Here is an 18,630-nt window from a genome sequence, read left to right as displayed (position 1 = left end):
CCAGTGGGGTACGTGCCAGTCTTAGTGTGGCAGTGCTCCCTACCCCCAACCAATTCTTTTGAAGCAAATCCCAGGTATCGTGTGTTTTCATCTGTAAATACTTCATCTGTTTCTGCCATGTAACGTTTTTCTCCTCCCAAAAGAACTTAACCATAATCCATTCTAACTTAGAAAATTAAAAATGATTCATTAATATCACCATATATCCAGCCCAGGTTCTAGTCTCTTCCTGTGGTTGTTCAAATCAGGATCCACACGGGGCTTCGTTTGCATGGGATCTGTTTTTATTGCTTCCTGTGATGTTAGACTTCCCCCTATTCCTGTAAGCATGTCAGCATCTCTACACACATGATCAGATTCAGGTTCATGTCTTAGTGTGGGGGAGACTTGTGGCTGGTTGCATGTTCCTCCTGTGGCCTTCCCTCAGGATTCACCCCACAAGCAGATGCACATAAAGCCTTGCTGGACATTTCCTGGGATGCCAGGGTCATTGTGCCCAAATTAGCAGGGACACGCTGTTCTTCCTTTGAACAGGCGTTAGTTAATCTGGGCCACAAATATCTTTGCACCTGTTTGAAAAGCAGGCTCACTTACCAGAAGAGTTATTTCACATGGGCTTGTGAGCTAATTGACTTACTTTCCAGGTTACTTCACTTTGGAGTTGGCTTGTGAGAAAAGTTCTCTGGAAACGTAAGCTTGTTTCCCTTTTCTTAGAGATGTACATCCCATAAAGAAATCTCCCTTGTGTTCATATCACTAAGCAGAGTTCTGGAATGCAGAAGTAAACTGTAGTATGGCCAGTATCAATTGCTCAAGCCAATTTCTTTCTTTCTTTCTTTCTTTCTTTCTTTCTTTCTTTCTTTCTTTCCATTAAAAAATATTCATATAATAATTTTTGAAAATAGTACGAGGTCAGGTTAGGTATAGTTTGAATGTCTTTAACTCATTATCAGTTGAATTTATTTTTATTACTGTATTGGTATTCTTTGTGCAGTATTACTTTTTTCCTTCTCCAGGTATACCTATTTTCTTCTCTTAATGATTAAATATAGATATATGTATGTATATATATGATATTTTCCCTAGAATTCTCTAGGTTTTTAGAAAAATTTGAGAATAAACTTTTAAAAACATCATTTTCTTATATTGACCTTACTATTTAGAATATGGAAAATTAAATGGAGCTTTACTCAAGGCTGGAAATAGAAGTAATTACCTGTAAGGAGGTCTTACGGATGGGGGGTAGGGGTTGTGTGAATTAAGGGAGACCTGACATTGAGCCTCTCCAGTCAGGTCAAGGAAGTGGCCTGAGGATCATACTGCTAGACATGCACAGCCATCCCAGAGGTACTGGGCCTTTTGAGGCCCAATGGCAGCCTGCTGTCCTGCAGCCTTTCCTGAGAGCACACCCTCGAAACTGCCTTACCTGACTCCTGAGTGTCTCTTTCCTGGTGGCCCTCCTGCTGCATGATGCTCTCATGTTTTGCCTTCGCCTCTGTTAGGGTGCATTTTGCAAGTTCCCACTCCAGGCCTGGGTGTGCACTGGGCAGGACAGGCATGAAGTGGCCCTACTGCCCCTTGCAGGTGGAAAGTTAAGAGCTGTTTCCTCCCGCCCGCAGTGCACGCTGCAGGTGCTGAGAGGGAAGCACCCTAATGCTGTGCCAGGGCCCTAGGGCCCAAAGAACTGATCTGTCATTCCCTTTCCAGCTTGATTGTTAATCAGGGTTTTATCACGTGTTTGGGGGATTTTCTTTTTCTTGAGTGTTGATGTTTTGTTTTAACCAGTGTCCTTCACAATGGGTACAAGTATTTCCTTAGGTCTGTTTTTTGGGGAAAAGGGAGTATGGCTTCTGTCCCTTGGCCTTGGCCCTGCTGGTCTGTGGTGCCTGTTGGCATTCAGGGTTTTTCCCTGTATTCACCAACACTTTGTGGTTGACACTCGGGGAATTAGCATTCCTGGTGAAACCCAGTTACTCTCAGGGCTGCAGCTAGCTTCCTTTCTGCTGGGAGTGGTCTGGGTCAACCCCGACCTTCCCTAGAAGGAGAAGTGTGGTAGACACGTAATTAAAGTACTTTGGAAACTTTGCAAAGTGTGATAACTTGGAAATTACCTTTAATCCTTCCTTTTTAAAGGTTTTGGAGTTAAATTTATTTCAGGAGAGAAAGTTTATAAAAATGATATGTTAATTCAGAAATGGTCTCTATAACTTGAAAGTATAATTTTAGTGTTGTACCACGCATGCCCCGTTTTCGTCACTATCGTAATTAAGGTGAGAATCCAGTCCTACAGCGTGGTTTGAAGTTTTCTATAAGCTGTAGCGTGACTCCCATGTGTCATCACATTGAACATACGCGGAATGGTAGTGATCTCCAGTATTGACAAGTATCTGTGCACGAAGAGCTCAGTGCTCTTTTCCTCCTCGTTCAAGCAGAGCACCCTGATTCCTGCGGAGGTTGAGGCCCAGGGCCCAGCTCTTCGGGCCGAGCTGCACGAAGAGGAGGAGAAGCGGCAGTTGTCAAAGAGCCAGTCCCAAGTGGTACTGGAGCAGCAGATCCCACAGCCGAAGGTATGGGGCTGAGGATGATTTGTGTTATTGCTGTTCTTCCCCATCTACAGAGTAAATAAAATGTTATTCTAAATTAATGGTGATATGCGAAGTTAAAACATAAAATGTTTTCATTGTCTTAGAAACAGATTTTTGTAGGCAATTTTTTTCACTCATTTTTCTATTTATTATTATTTTTTAAATATGTTGGCTAACATACGGTGTATATAGTGTGCTCTTGGTATTGGGGGTAGATTCTTGTCATTCACCGCTTACATACGACCCAGTGCTCATCGAGCCAGTGCCCTCCTCAGTGTCCATCACCCATTTTCCCCTCTCCCTGTCCCCCCATCAACCCTCAGTTTGTTCTCTGTACTCAAGAGTCTCTTATGGTTTGCCTCCCTCTCTGTTTGAAGCTATTTTTCCCCTTCCCTTCCCCCATGTTCTTCTGTTAAGTTTCTCAGCTCCCACATATGAGTGAAAACATGGTATTTGTCTTTCTTTGCCTGACTTATTTCATTTAGCATAATACCGTCCAGTTCCATCCACATTGTTACAAATGGCAGGATTTCATTCTTCTTCATTGCCAAGTAGTATTCCATTGTATATATAATCTTCTTTATCCATTCATCAGTTGATGGACATTTGGGCTCTTTCCATAGTTTGGATATTGTTGATAGTGCTGCTATAAACATTGGGGTGCATGTGCCCCTTCAAATCAGCACTCCTGTATCCTTTGGATATATTCCTGCTAGTGCTATTGCTGGGTCATAGGGTAGTTGTATTTTTAATTTTTTGAGGAACCTCCACACTGTTTTCCAGAGTGGCCGCACCAGTTTGCATTCCCACCAGCAGTGCAAGAGGGTTCCCGTTCTTCCATCCTTTTTCTATTTAATTTGGGTGGCTAGCATACCTTTCCCGCTAAGAATTGCCATCAAATATTTTAAATTTGAGAACGTTTGAGTCTTACTGCCTTGCCTCGGTGACTCAGCAGCAGCCACATCAAGGCTTTTCTTGCTTTAAGGAGACTGTTCTCATGGAAGAATGTGCAGGATGCCTCAACACTCAACACCTTCTCTTACGATGACTTATTTTTTATTTTTTATATGTATGTATATTTTTTTTATTTTAGAGGGAGAGAGAGAGAGAGAGGGAGCATGAGTGGGGGAGAGAAACAGAGGGAGAGAGAACCTGAAGCAGGGCTCTGATGCAGGGCTCAGTCCCACGAGTGTAAGATTATGACCTGAGCCAAATTCAAAACTCAAACGCTCAACCAACTGAGCCACCCAGGAGCCCCAATATGATTTGTTTTTAATGTTTATTTTTAAAAGAGAGAGGGTGACCGAGCACACGCGGGGGAGGGGCAGAGAAAGGGGGAGACACAGAATCTGAAGCAGGCTCCAGGCTCTGAGCTTGTCAGCACAGAGCTGACTGAGCCACCTAGGCACCCCAAGATGATTTTTAACGTAGCTTTACTTTGTTGTTTCTTTTAACAACACCTTTATTTTATATACCATAAAAATTACTCTTTTAAGTATATATGTTTTAGTGATTTTTAGTGTATTCACCAAGTTGTGCAACTATTGTTGCTATCTACTTCCTGAACATTTGCATCACCTCAAAAAGAACCCCCCCCCCCCCCCGCTCCCCCCAGCCTTAGCTGCCTCTCCGCTCCTCCAGCCCCTGGTAACCACTGAACTTCCTGTTTCTGGACATTTTATAGAAATGGAATCATACAGTCTGTGCCCTTTTGTGTTTGGTTGCTTTCACCTAGCACAGTGTTCTCTAGGTTTAGAGATGTAGCAGGTATTATTACTTGCTGTTTGCTCCTTGTTTATCTTGTATCTCTCTTGTTTTTCTGATTTTCTGTTACTGCCTTCTTTTCATTTTAATTTCCTTGATGTTTATTTTCTATATATTTTGGGTTATTTTCTTAGGTGCCTGCCCTGGGGATTACAGTAATAAACACCTTATAACAACATAGTTCAGATTAATACCATCTTGATTTTGATAGTTTACGAATCTCTTCTCCTGTGTAGCTTCATCCCCTTCTCTGTCCTATGTGCTAATATTGTCATGCAAAGTACACTTGCATACAATTTATGCTCACTGATTTATTCAGTTTCTTATAAATCAGATGGGAGAAAAAAAGAATTATAAAATCTATGTTTATTTTGTCTTTCAGTTTACTTGTGAACCTTTACCAGTGTTCTTTATTTCTTCGTGTGGATTCGAATGAACGTCTGGTGTCCCTTCACTCTAGCCTGAAGGACACCCTTTTGTATTTCCTCAGGGCAGGCCTGTTAGGATGACTTCTCTTAGTTTGTATTTATCCGTGAATGTTTTAATTTCTCCCTCCTTTTGGAAAGATCATTTCCTGGGTATGGAATTCTTGGTTAAGTCTTTCTTTTGTCACTTTGACTATATTATCTTATTGCCTTTTGGCCTCTGGAGGATGGTTTCTCTCCTGCTGCTTTCAAGGATCTTTTTCTTAGTCTTTCACAGTTTAATTGGGATGGGCCTTGGTGTGGATCTCTTTGAGTTTATCCTACCTGGGGTAATTGTGCTTTTTGTGTTTGTAGATTAATGTTTTTTCATCAGAGTTTTGAAGTTTTGGGCCTTATATCTTCAAGTAGTCTTTCTACTCTGTTCCCTTTCTCCTTTCCTCTGCAATTCCCATTACATATATGTTGGTCTTTGAGGGTGTCCCAGCATGTCTGTGAACCTCTACTTATTTTTCTTAAAAAAAAAAATTTTTTTTTTAATATTTATTTTTGAGAGAGAGAGAGAGCAAGTGGGGAATGGGCAGGGAGAGAGGGAGACACAGAATCTGAAGCAGGTTCCAGGCTCTGAGCTGTCAGCACAGAGCCCGATGCGGGGCTCAAACTCACAAACTGTGAGATCATGACCTGAACCGAAGTCAGATACTCAACCAACTGAGCCACCCAGGTGCCCCTCTACTTATTTTTCTTCTTCTTCTTCTTCTTCTTTTTTTTTTCTTTTTGGTTCCCAGACTAAATAATTTGAACTGTCTTCATATTTGCTGATTCTTCTGCCCATTCAAATCTACTGTTGAGCCCCTCTAGTGAATTTGAAGGGCTCTCGTTGGGGCATGCTTTGAGTGCTGTGGCGGGCAGTTTACTCTGCCTTAGCTTTCGTTTTGTGTTTGTGCAAGGTCAACAAAGAGTGAGCTCTTAGAGCTTTCTCGGGTTTCTCTGGACAGGTACACAGCCCTGTACTTGTTCCTGCCTTCTAAATTCCTAGGAATATGTTGGACTTTTTCAAAGCTCCCTCTTGACATCTCATTCTCTTCAGACATCTCATTTCCTCTTAAAAGTGTTTCCTTTCAAGTTGTTTTGTCTACCTCTTACTGGCTCAGACTGTTACCAGTTTATAGGTTTCAGGTTATTGTGATGTTAAACAGTTGCTGCTACTTGATTTTGACAAATGGCTTGGGGATAGCATTGTTGACAGACAGCTCTGTGAGATCATCTCTGAGAATAGAGCCTTTCATTTTCATTTTTACTTATTTATTTATTTTTTTAATGTTTATTTAGTTTTGAGAAAGAGAGAGAGAGCCCATATGCGCATGCAAGCTGGGAAGGGGCAGAGAGAGGAGTTCAGACGATCTGAAGAAGCAGGTTCTGTGCTGACAGCAGCGACCCTGATGCCAGGCTCAAACTCACAAACCATGAGATCACGACCTGAGCTGAATGAAGTCAAACACTCAACTGACTGAGCCACCCTGGTGCTCCAAGAATGGAGCTTTTTAGTAAGCTGCAAGACAGGTTAATTAGTGACAGTTGGCGAGGTGGTGCTTTTGGAGATCCAAACACATGTTTGTTCCCCCCAACTCTTAGGACTGTTGGGCTGTTTTCAGGGCTATGCCTGAGATAGGAATGTTGGGGTTAGGGCAGGTTTAAATACCTCTCAGCGCTTGTTGTTTTGATGGAATCTCAGACTTTGTTTTCAGTGAACACTCTTTGGATTGTTACAAGTCCTTCTTAATTTCCAGAACTCTGAAAAGTCGATTTTGACAGGTTTTGCCCGTGTTCCCTGTGCTTTTATGGAGGAACACATTTTTTGGAGGTCCTTATTCTATTATTCTGGAAGTGCTACCTCTGTAGTTTTTTTTTTTTTTTAAAGCTTATTTAATTAATATACTTTAATTTTTTTTTAATGTTTTTATTTATTTTTGAAGGAGAGAGAGACAGAGGATGGAGGAGGAGCGGAGAGAGAGGGAGACACAGAATTCAAAGCAGGCTCCAGGCTCTAAGCTGTCAGCACAGAGCCCAATGCTGGGCCGGAACTCACACACTGCGAGATCATGACCTGAGCTGAAGTCGGACGCTTAACCGACCGAGTCACCCAGGCGCCCCTTTAATTAATATACTTTAATTCATTAGGTGAACTTTATTAAAAACCATTTTTATTTTTAGGAAGAAATAGGGTTTATCTTTGAAAACCAAAGGAACTTAGGTTTCTAAATATCTTGGAGTTTGATGGTCATGATACCCTGGTGATGGGTAATTTCTTAATGTGGCCATTTGGGAAAGGTAGCAAGCTGTCTTTTTCATGTTCTGTATGAGAAGCACATTTGAGTGCATGTTCGCTGTGAGTGGTGGCTTTGTTCCTTCTGATCACTGCTCTTGGCATAATATGGACTCAATAAACATTTGTTGAATGAACTATATTTTAGCAAACATAGAAGTGGAACTGGCATAATTTTAGAGTTTAATGGTATTTTTGTTGTTAATAATGTACTTTTTGTACAGGGTGAATTTGAAAGTGAAAAGGAAGTTGCTTTACATGAACAAGAGAAGATACATAGACTGGAGTGCGAGCAAGTGCAGTCTCTGTACCAAAAAGAGAAAGAGACTTTGTTTCTGCAGCTTCAGGAGAAGAATAACCAAATTCTGCAGGTATGTAAAATGTGTCTTTTCTTTGTTATCGTGTGTGTGGGGGGGAGGGGTGGGGGGGTAAAATACAACATAACGTCTATATATATATATATATATATATATATATGTTATATATATATAATTTATGTATATAAATTATATATAATATATATGTTAACATATATGTTATATAACATATATATGTTATATAACATAACATAACATAAAGTTTCCCATTTTAATCATTTTTAAGTGTCCAATTCAGTGGCATTAACGATGTTCACCGTGTTGTGCAACTATCACCACTATCCATTTCTAGAACTGTTCATCAACCCAAGAAGAAACTCTATGCCCAATAAACACTACCTCCCCATTTCTCCTCCCTCCAGTCCCTGGCACCCACCCTTCTACTTTCTGCCTGTATGAATTTGACCACTTTTGGGACCTCATATAAGTGAGATCATACAATATTTACCCTCTTGTGTCTGGTTTATTTCACTTAGCATAATGTCTGTGGAGTCCATCCAAGTTGCAGCATGTGTCAAAGTTTCATGGTTTTTTATGGCTAATAATGTTCCATTATATATAGATACCACATTTTGTGTATCTCGTCACAGATTTATCTGTTGATGGACTTTTTTTTTTAATGTTTATTTTTGAGAGACCGAGCGTGAGTCGGGGAGGGGCAGAGAGCAAGGGAGACACAGAGTCGAAGCAGGCTCTAGGCTCTGAGCTGTCAGCGCAGAGCCTGACTTGGGGCTTGAACCCACTAACTGTGAGATCACAACCTGAGCCGAAGTCGGCTGCTTAACTGACTGAGCCATCCAGGCGCCCTTATCTGTGGATGGACTTCTTGATGGTTGTTTCTGCCTTTTGGCTATTATGAATACTTTCACAGTGAACATTGGTGTACAAGTATCTTTTAGTCCCTGCTTTCCGTTTTGGGGTTTATGTGTCTAGTAACAGGATTGCCGGGTCATGCATAAATCTGTGTCTAAGTTCTTGAGGAACTGCTAGACTGCTTTCCACAGCAGCTGTGCCACCTTACGTTTCTGTCAGCAGCGTACAGGATTCTAATTTCTCCACATCCTCGCCAGTACTTATTTCCCATCTCTTTTTTCTTCTTATAATTGCCATCATAATGAATATGAGGTGGTATTTCACTGAGGTTTTGGTTTGCATTTCCCTGATTATTAGTGATGTTGAGCACCTTTTTACGAGCTTATTGGCCATTTGTATGTCTTTGAAGAAATGTCCATTCAAGGTCTTTGACATTTTGAATTGGATTTATTTTGTTGTTGTTGAGTTCGTTATTTTTTTTTTTATATAAGAATAAATGTGTATACAGGGCACCTGGGTGGCTCAGTCGGTTAAGCATCTGACTTCGGCTCAGGTCGTGATCTCATAGTTTGTGGGTTCTAGCCCCACGTCAGGCTCTGTGCTGACAGCTCGGAGCCTGGAGCCTGTTTCGGATTCTGTGTCTCCCTCTCACTCTGCCCCTCCACAGCTCATGCTCTGTCTCTGTCTCAAAAATAAATAAACATTAAAAAAATTTTTTTTCAAAGCATAAATGTGTATTTATACTATTTTTTTAATGTTTATTTTAGAGAGAGAGGGAGAGAGAGAGAGAGAGACAGAGCACGAGCAGGGGAGGGGCAGAGAGAGGGAGATACAGAGTCCAAAGCAGGCTCTGTCAGCACAGAGCCCTATGCGGGGCTCAATTTCACCAACTGTGAGATCATGACCTGAGCCAAAGTCAGACGCTTAACTGACTGAGCCACCCAGGCGCCCCTCGTGCATTTTAAATGAAAACTTGGGATGGTGTATATAATGTGACCCCTCTATGACCAGACTGCTTGACTCTCTAAGCCTCCTGGCCTCCTTGTGAGAATAACCTCTGGTGAATTTGCCCCTTCCCTCTTGTGTCTGGGGCAGCCTAGGATGTTCATGTATTCTGTTTTTGTAGGCAATGAATATTGGGGGGGAGGGGCAGTCATATTAGTAATTTTCAACTTTAATCGCCATCATATTTTGCCATATTTTTGTTAACAGGGATGATGAATGTTTCTTACAGAAATTTATTCTTAACTAAATTGTTTTATTATTTTTTTAATTACTTAAAAAAAAAATTTAAGTAGGCTCCGCACCCAGTGTAGGGCTCGAACTCATGACCCTGACATCAAGAGTTGCATGCTCTACCAACTGAGCAAGCCAAGTGCCCCTAAATTGTTGTAAATAAAGCTTTAACAATTTTTCCTGAACAGCTGGAAGACCAAATTTTATCCTTAAGACATGAGGTAGAAGAGTGCCATTCGGAACTGGAGAAGCTACAGCAAAGGCATGAAAGGGAAAACCAGGAAGGCACGAATCTCATCTCGATGCTGAAGTCTGACATTGACCTGTCTGACCGTGAAAGGTCAGTCACTTGCTCCTCTCTGTTGCTGCTTCCCCAGTGCCTTCTCCACTAGTGGGATGGGACCCTGTGCCACATTATTCTTCTCCAGAAAAGTACTGAGTAACATAACAGACACCTGTATACCCACCATCTCACTTTGCCAAATCTTCACATTTTTGCCAGATTATAAAATTTGATGTTATAATGAGGCATTAACCTTAGAATTTAATTGCCAAATATCTTACCAGCAAAAATAGGTTTATTCCGGAATAACAGAGAATTGGAGCCAGTAAGCCAGTGCGACCTAGCTAGGGCAACACCACAGGCAAGTCTGGAGAATGGAGCAGAGGAGGCTCTTATAGAGGAAAGGGGATTGGGGCTTTCCTCAACAGAAAGTCCATTGGAGTAAACTGGGAGCCGGGAAGTTTAGTGGCTTCTCATTGGCGGGGCTGTGACTGTCTCTCCCATTGACTGAGCTGTGACGGTCTCCCATTGGCTGAGCTGTGGCAATCTCTCATTGGCAGAACTGGGACTTTCTCATTGGCTGGGCTGTTGCCTGGACAGGAAGAAACCTTCCTTCCTCCAGCTGGGATAGTGAAGTAGTATCCTGGCAAGATGTCCCTCTTCCTGATAGGTCTGCAGTTGATAGGGCACCAGAGTTCCCCCTGCTGGCCCCCTGACTCCACTCTAAACGAGTTTTTCTATTAATTTTCACACTTAACCCCTTTTGATCAAGATCTTTCCTTGAATGCATTGCTGATCAAGAGTCAGGTTTTTCACGTTTAGTGGTTTTGTCCCTCAGTGCCGGGAAGGACCTTTCTTGGTTGTCCTGTCCTATGTCAGGAAAGGCTGGCTACGGGGCTGGAGGTGACTAGAGTGCTGAAATTCGTCATAGTTTTCTTCTTTTTCCCCCAATGTCCTGGCTCTTTGCAATAGCAGAAAGTAGATGGTTTTTGGTTTCGTTTAGGGGCCATCACTTGCAAGATTTGAAAGTTGAGGATTTCAGCAGTCTTTTAGGTGATTCATGTAGGATATGAGTAGCTGGTTTGCCATAGTAACTAAATCTGGGCAGTTTCCCATTCCATCCTGGTCTTTTTAACTAAAAGAGATAGATGCCAGTTCACCCTGCTAGAAAAAAACATATAGAGTTAAATACTACCCAGGTGGATTCAACATAAAGAAAAACCAGCAGAATAGTCTCAAATGACAATTTGGAGTCCATTGTAGTAGTGATGAACAGGTTCGTCAGGCTTTTGTGTGCAAGCCTCAATTTTGTTCCAATCAGTAGGCTTAGAAAAAGCTATTGTAATTGCTCAGTGATTTCCAGTGAATTTTCTAGCATTCTGACAGAAGTTTAAGGGCTTGATTCTCTACATCCCCTTCAGGATCCCCTTCAGGATCCCCTTCTAGATTTCCTTTCCTTTGAGCTAGTTTCATCCAGCATTTGGCCTGGCCCTCACCAATAGGCATGTGGACAAATTGATGTAAATGTGAGAAACCATGTTGGTAAGTTTGAATAACTATGCAAATAACTATGCTAAATAAACCTGGGGGGCATCCTTGGTTCCTTTAGGGAACTCCTTAACCATGGCTCACAGTTTGGCCTTAGACCAGAGAACGTAAGAAGCCTGAGGTTTGTTTAGATTCTCAGAAGACTTAACTTGAGAGAGGCAGCTTTTAATAGGTTCAGGAGAGGAGAGAGTGGAAAGAGGTTCAGAGGAAAAGGGAAGTTTGGCAGAGACAACAGAGGAAAACGGCACTGGGAGCAGGGTCCCAGCACTAGGTGGCCGCCACATGTCTGCAGAGGAGATTGGGGGCGGGGGAGGGGCAGGTAAAGAGGCCTCAGAAGCCATTCTTACTTTTTTCAATTGTTTGCATCATTTTAGAAGTAATATTTTGCAAAGAGGCAAACTTAGAATCCTGAAAACATCTGGAAGCCTTGATATACCTTTTAAAATAGGCATCCCATTCACTTTTTTTGTTTTTTGTTTTTTTTTCCCTTTTGTTAGGGAGCCATGGCTTTCTAATTCAGTTTTGAGGAAAACAAGCTTAGGGATATCAAAACTTCCTCGTAATGGCCATCGAAGTTCTAAATTACTTCTGGTTAAGTCAGTTCACTTAGTTATAAATGCACATGTGGAGGGACCATCGTTTTTTTAGCATAAAACCAGGTAGAGTCCTGGTAGGGAGGGTACCCCTGAAGCATTTTGATGGCTGGGATCTCTAGTCTTAGAGGGCTTTCTCTAGAGCAAAGAGACCAATTCCTCAACAGCACAGTTTCAACAGGAACAGCCCACTCCAGAAGGAATCAGACCCAAGGCCAGCACAGTTCCATTGCAAACAGTCTGATCCCAAACGGGAGTGGGACCCAGTGCCTACACGTTTCCAGCGGACACAGTTCGCATAGGAACGGTCCGGTTCCAAGAGGGAGTTGGACTGAAGGCCAGCACAGTTTAAGCCGAAACCTTTCTTTGTCCTGCTAGGCTGGTAAAATGCAGTACCCAAGTGCACGGTACCTTTTTCTGCTGCCTCCTGGGCTGTGTCCCTCTTGTCTGAGTCAGTCAGGATCAGGGTCATGGCCTACTATGTGCTTCGTTCAGGAGAGCTCTCCGAGACACTCTGCGGAGGCTGCTCGGGTTGTTCGGAGAGACGCTGAAGGCCGCCGTCACCCTGAAGAGCCGGATCAGTGAGCGCGTGGGGCTGTGTCTGGAGGACGAGAGCCCGCGTGAAGTGCGGCCCAGTGGCCAGGCCCCATCTGCAGGTGAGCGCTAGGACGGCCCTGTGCCCGCGGACCCCGGGCCGGGGTGCACAGCACCATCCTCCTCCTCCCCGCCGGGTTGGGGGCTGGATGAGCTGCCTACGCCCAAGATGGGTATTGTCTCTGGGACCCGGGTGTGCTCGCCCTTCCGCAGTGCTGGTCGTGCGGGCTCGCTAGCCACGTGGTGTATGCAGGTCCCTGCGTTTCCTCACTTCGCAGTACCGGTGCTCGAGGAGACGTGGCCTGAAGCAGCCCTGCTGGAGCTGGACAGAACTCTGCCTGAATGTGCAGAGGTGTCTTCAGAGGCTGAAATCAGCAGTCACATCTGTGAAAGCTTTTTCATGAGCCCAGAAAATTCACTGGAGTGTGAGCAGCCAGTTAGGAGGATTTACCGGAGCCTTGGCCTGGCAGTGGACGGCCTCCTGGAGCTGGCTCTGGACTCCAGCAGGCAGGTGAGACATGGCTCTGTGCATCATCCGTCTAAACAGGTCTGTGACTCTGATTTAACTCCTGTTAGTGTTCCTTGTTTTTTGAGAGGGACAACGGGTCGGACAAGTGGGTGGATGGGATGGTTTGATGATCTGCAGCTGATGGAGGAGGGTCCTGCAGCCCCCAGGTGCTCTGCCGGGCACCGTACACGCAGGGCTAGAAGGAACATTATCACTCTTCCCGGTGGATCCGGCTTCTCGTGTTCACTCCTCCTCTGGGCGTTGGGGGACAGAAACTCCGTTCTGGGTGCGACCCACCTTCCCCACTTGTCTTTTTGATCTTCTGTCAGTACCAACCGTACTCTGTGTCTTTACTAAGTGGGAGTCTTTTCTGAACCAGAATTTCTGAGGTTGTGGGATCGCCGTGCACAGAGAAGAGCTGAGCGTCTGGTAGATCGTGCGGTTGGGCCTCTCGCTTCCACTCTGCTATTACCTCCTGCACCGTTTTAGTTTTGGGATTGTCACTAGAAAAGGGAATTGTTTGTGTGAATCTTTTAGAGCATTTTAGACAATTAGGAAAGACATTAAATATGAATGCGTGAGAAGCAGTATAGCAATTTTCCCCCCATTCAGCCCAATTAGAAACTAAACATTTTTAGCCAAGACATTGCCATTCACATCCCAGAAATACTTAAGCAAGTTTTCCCTACTTGGTGAGAGTGTGAGAAGAGGCAGCTTAGGGCTGTTTTCAAGGGAAAACCAGTAGATTCCCTCAGAGGCTGGTCTGGGGGTGCAGTGAATATGAGGGAGGCCCAGGCTAGGTGGCCAGGTGTCTGTTGGCACAGCTGGGCACAGGTATTTGGATCCAGAGGTTAGTGTGGGCCCTCCAGGCTGGAGCTGGCCTGGGAGCCTCAGAGGGCACAGGAGGGCATGTCTGCCAGGGGAGGAAGGGGAGATGGGGACCCAGGGCTGAGTCATGAGTGGGCGGCATCCAGGGAGGCCCAGAGGGATGTCAGGGAGGGAGGATGGGTCTGCAGGTGGTGAAGACGTGTCAGATCTTCGCACCGTGGTGACCAGCCCAAGGAGAACTTCCTCCCAGCCCGCCCACCCCAGGCCTCCCCATCTCTTCCTCCACCTGTGGAGCACCAAGTGGTCGTTCCTGCCCAGGTTCTAGGCTCTCGACGGACAGTTTTGTGATCTTTGCATATACATTCTCCTTAGCTTTATTGTACAGACATGTGGTAGCAGTAGTTCACGAACATGTGAATTTTCTATGTAGTATTGTATGTGTCTGTGCAGAATTTTTCCTTCTTTTTTTTTTTTAAGTTTATTTTGAGAGAGAGAGAGGAGGGGAGGGGTAGAGAGAGAGGGAGAGAGAGAATCTTGCAGGCTCTGTACTATCCGTGCAGAGCGTGACGTGGGGCTCAATCCCACCAACCTGTGAGATCATGACCTGAGCTGGGTTCAAGAGGCAGATGCTTAACCCACTGAGCCACCCAGGCTCCCCTGGAATTTTACTTTATTGAAAATTGTTGAATGAGTAGGTTTATTAATAATTGACTTAATATTGAATGTCAGAATGGTTTCTTCCGGAATATTTGTATTCTACTTCTACACAAGTGGAATTCTGTTGACGTTAGCTTTATATCGAAGTGCAATTCTGGTTTTCAAATGTGTTTTAACAGCTGGAGGAAGCACGTCGGATTCATTCTCGTTTTGAGAAAGAATTTAGCTGTAAGAACGAGGAAACGGCGCAGGTCGTTAGGAAGCACCAGGAGTTACTGGAGCGCCTGGACGAGGAGAACGCGGCCCGGACGCGGCTGACGCTGGAGCTGCACCAGGCGCGGGGTGAGCGCCAGCTGCGGGGGGAGGGTCTGCAGGGGCGCGCCGGCCAGAGGCACGTGGGACGGGGAAGCATTAACGGAAGCGTTCAGAGCAAAACGTAAAACTAAAATAAGACAGATGGCGTGAGGCCTCGGGGACTTTGCTCACAAAAGCCGTTGCGCGTGCAGGCTCTTCGCGGGAGCCAGGGCTGTGGCAGCGGGTAGGGCCCAGGCGGGGTGGCTCTTCTCTCCGCACTTAACCTCTGCCGCATCCCAGGCTCACGGCCTCGGAGCGCTGCCTTACATGGCGAGAAGGGAACGTCGGTCCTGCCCCAAGAGGTGACATTTGTGACCCCCATGTTTATGGTGTCCGGTGCTTACGTGCTAGACACGCGGCATGAGGGGTGTGCGCGGGCGTGTGGTGGGGGTGTCTTGTACATGGCTGCTCTCGGGCTGTCACCTTGTCCGGTGACTCCTGCGCGTGCTGGGTGCGCTGGCCTGGTGCCATCCATCTGGGAACAGGACCCCGGGCGTGACCACTCCGCTCTCATATCCCACGGCTGACATCTCGCTGGGGCTGGGATGCCCATGTCCGGCCCGTCTGCTCCTTTTGCTTCTCCAGCAAGCCCTTGGCAACGGGTCTCTCCCCGTCTCCTCAGGTCTCATCGAAGGGTTCAAGGTGGAGCAGGCCAGCTTGCAAGAGGCGCTGGGCCAGAAGGAGACAGCCGAGCAGGGCCTCGCCGTTGAGCTGGAGAGCCTGAGACGGCAGCTGGAGCGGGCGACCCAGCAGCAGGCAGAGCTGAGGGAGGAGAACTCCGTCCTGTGGACCCAAAAGGAGGCCTTGGCCGCAGAAGCAGGAGAGAGAGAAGATGGTAAGAAATGCCGGTTCCGCGGCCGGAGATGGGAGCTGCAGAGGGTGGGAGCAGGGGCTGCTCTCACTCACCAAGGGCCTTGGAAAGAAGGCAGGGGCCCTGATCAGGGTGGCTGGTGCAGCATCCTCCGTGTCGCTGCTCCGTTAGAGAGGTGGCCCCTCGAGTTCTTACAGCAGTGTGAGGCCAGAATTGCCTCTGGCAAACAGGAGGCCACTGAAATGTCACCAGCCTGTTTGAGGTAAATAGCCATGGCAGTGGGAAATCACGGGCCACTCAAAATTTTTACTTAAGACTTTAAAAAAAGTGCCTAACGTTAATCTTAAATAGGAAAACGTAGTTTTAACAAAAGTTCATTGTGATTTCAGATTATTAGAGGTTTTACGTTTTAAATATTTAACACGTGAACAGTCAAAATGGAAGGCGTCCAGGCCATTGAGTCCATAGGCGGCGGTGTCCACAGGAGCAGACGTGTAAGAATCAGCTCCGTGTGGGTTCAGCCTTCCCCAGAACCATGTTTCTCACACCCTCGCCCACCAGGCACTCCCAGTGTCCCTGTGCCTCCTGTGCCACCGGCCCATCTCTGGGTTTGTGGCTTTCAGACAGCTTATGGGCGCACAAGTCTGCTTTGTGGTACAGCCTTGACCAATTCAGGAAACTCTTTACTCTTCCCCAATTTTTGTTTGTTTCAAATTTTTATTTAAGCTCTAGTTAACATAAATGGTAAAATAGGTCTCAGGAGTAGAATTCAGTGATTCATCACTTATACGTATGACACCCAGTGCTCATCCCAGCAAGTGCCCCCCTGGCCCACCTCTCACCCACCCACCTGCCTCCATCAAGCCTCAGTTTGTTCTCTGTTGTTGAGAGTCTCTTGGGGTTTGTTGCCCTTTCTTCTCTTTTTCCCTCCATTCCCCTATGTTCATCTGTTTTGTTTCTTATATTCCTCACATGAGTGAAATCATACGGTATTTGTCTTTCTCTGACAGACGTATTTCGCTTAGCATAACGCACTCTACTTCTGTCCACGTGGGTGCAAATGGCGAGATTTCATTCTTTTTGATTGCCAAGTCCTATTCCATCATATATGCACACCACATCTTCTGTATCCATTCATCTGTTGATGGACATTTGGGCTCTTTCTATAGTGTAGCTGTTGTCGATAGTGCTGCTATAACCATCAGGTCTTTTGGTTTTTCTTTTTTTTTTTTTTTTAAGTAGGCTTCATGCCCAGTATGCAGCCCAGCGTGGGGCTTGAACTCACGACCGTGAGATCAAGACCTGAGCTGAGATCACGAGTTGGGTGCTTAACCAACTGAGCCATCCAGGCGCCCCTAAATATCGGGTCTTTTCCCCAATCTTTAATTCTTTTTGATTTCCTTCATTAATAAACAATCAGCTTTGGGGCGCCTGGGTGGCTTGGTCGGTTAAGCGTCCGACTTCGGCTCAGGTCACGATCTCGCGGTCCGTGAGTTCGAGCCCCGCGTCGGGCTCTGTGCCGACAGCTCAGAGCCTGGAGCCTGTTTCAGATTCTGTGTCTCCCTCTCTCTGTGACCCTCCCCCGTTCATGCTCTGTCTCTCTCTGTCTCAAAAATAAATAAGCGTTAAAAAAATAAATAAATAAATAAATAAATAAACAAACAATCAGCTTTTGGGATTACTAATCATTGCCACTTTCTTTGTCCTCCACTTAATTGGTTTTGGGCCTTGTCTTACTTCTTCTTTGTCCTGTGCGCCCTCCTGGGCAGGTGCTTGACTCGTGTCTGCCAAGGCTCACGTGCTGCTGAGGTGTGGGTCTGGCGGGCCTGTGGCTTCTTTGGGCAGAGCGAGTTGTGAGTGGCCTTGGCTTCCACCCACATGGGATGTTTCAGAAGGTCTGTGTGTAATCATTCCAGACCTCATCTTCTTGCTTGACTTGCTATTGGTGACATCAATCTGCTTATATGTACCTGTCCCTTTTCTGACTTTTGATGTAAATTTTTGATATCGAAACCTTAGTCTGGCTTTGTTTTATCTCTTATACGTCATTTTCACCCTTTATTTTCAATCTCTTTACACCTCTAATTGTGTCTTGTGGATCTCCTACTAATGACTTCTGCAGAGCTCATCTGGGGTGTCTTGTGTGCACTGTGCCCACAGCTGCGGGGTCCACCTCTGCTCCTCTGGTGCTTGTCACCACACTTCCCATGTCTCTCTGGGCGGAAGGGGCCTACCTCTGCTGGTTGTGAAGCTATGCATCCGCTTCTTCTGTGTTTGCTCCTTCCTCATTCAGGCCGGTGTCCTGTGTCCCCTAACACTGACCTGTCCTGTTCTCTCCTGGTTCTGTCCTTGCGCCTGGCCGTGCTGTTCTCAGGCAAGGCTCCATTCACATGTGGGAGGATGTGTGCAAGTGGGCAGGTGTGTGAGCAAGCATGTGAGTGTGGGTGTCTACCTGTGAGCATGTGTGAGCATGAGTGTGGGTCTGAGGACTTGTCAGTTATTATTTTTTTAAACACATTTTCTTCTGTCTTGGAACTTCTCATGGGCTGCGCTTCCCAGTGGGACAGACCTTCCTAGTGCAGGGCCCCTTCCAGCCGTTCTCAGGTGTTACTGCCCCGGCCTGCGTGTATGTGGGGCAGCTAGGCCCGTGCCCCATCCATCAAGATTGAGCTTACCACCGTGAGCATGGTGGTAAGCTCTAGGGTGTTGGGCCTTCAGGGCCGGGGCCTGTGGGAGACACAGACAAGTGGGACCAGCTGAGTGACCATGTAGCCCTGTGCTGGGGGACAGCCTTGTCCTCGCTGCCTGAGGCCTGAGTGGCCCTGCCTCCGTGAGGTCCATCCCCAGACGCTCTGCCACACCTGGGCCTGGCCCTTCCCACACGTCTTCCGGCACCTCTGTCTCTGGTCGCCCCCTCGGACAGGCCTGGCC

General features: G+C 45.9%; 1 protein-coding gene across 7 annotated transcripts in view; it reads left to right on the top strand.

Moving 5' to 3' along the window:
• PCNT (pericentrin) overlaps window positions 1–18,630 on the top strand; it is a 134,825-nt gene that overhangs the window by 62,364 nt on the left and 53,831 nt on the right. For 6 of the 7 annotated variants that reach the window (XM_042957273.1, XM_042957271.1, XM_042957274.1 and 3 more), the window contains 7 exons: window positions 2,430–2,567; window positions 7,322–7,468; window positions 9,712–9,863; window positions 12,443–12,603; window positions 12,820–13,052; window positions 14,714–14,876; window positions 15,511–15,723. In XM_042957273.1, coding sequence (XP_042813207.1) covers window positions 2,430–2,567; window positions 7,322–7,468; window positions 9,712–9,863; window positions 12,443–12,603; window positions 12,820–13,052; window positions 14,714–14,876; window positions 15,511–15,723 — 1,207 coding nt within the window. The remainder of the gene's footprint in view (window positions 1–2,429; window positions 2,568–7,321; window positions 7,469–9,711; window positions 9,864–12,442; window positions 12,604–12,819; window positions 13,053–14,713; window positions 14,877–15,510; window positions 15,724–18,630) is intronic. The other variant, XM_042957272.1, reaches the window with a different exon arrangement.

This window comes from Panthera tigris, chromosome C2, assembly GCF_018350195.1.
Source record: "Panthera tigris isolate Pti1 chromosome C2, P.tigris_Pti1_mat1.1, whole genome shotgun sequence".
Lineage (NCBI taxonomy): Eukaryota > Metazoa > Chordata > Mammalia > Carnivora > Felidae > Panthera > Panthera tigris.
Note: the sequence above shows the minus strand (reverse complement) of the source record. Positions and strands in the feature narration are given on the sequence as shown.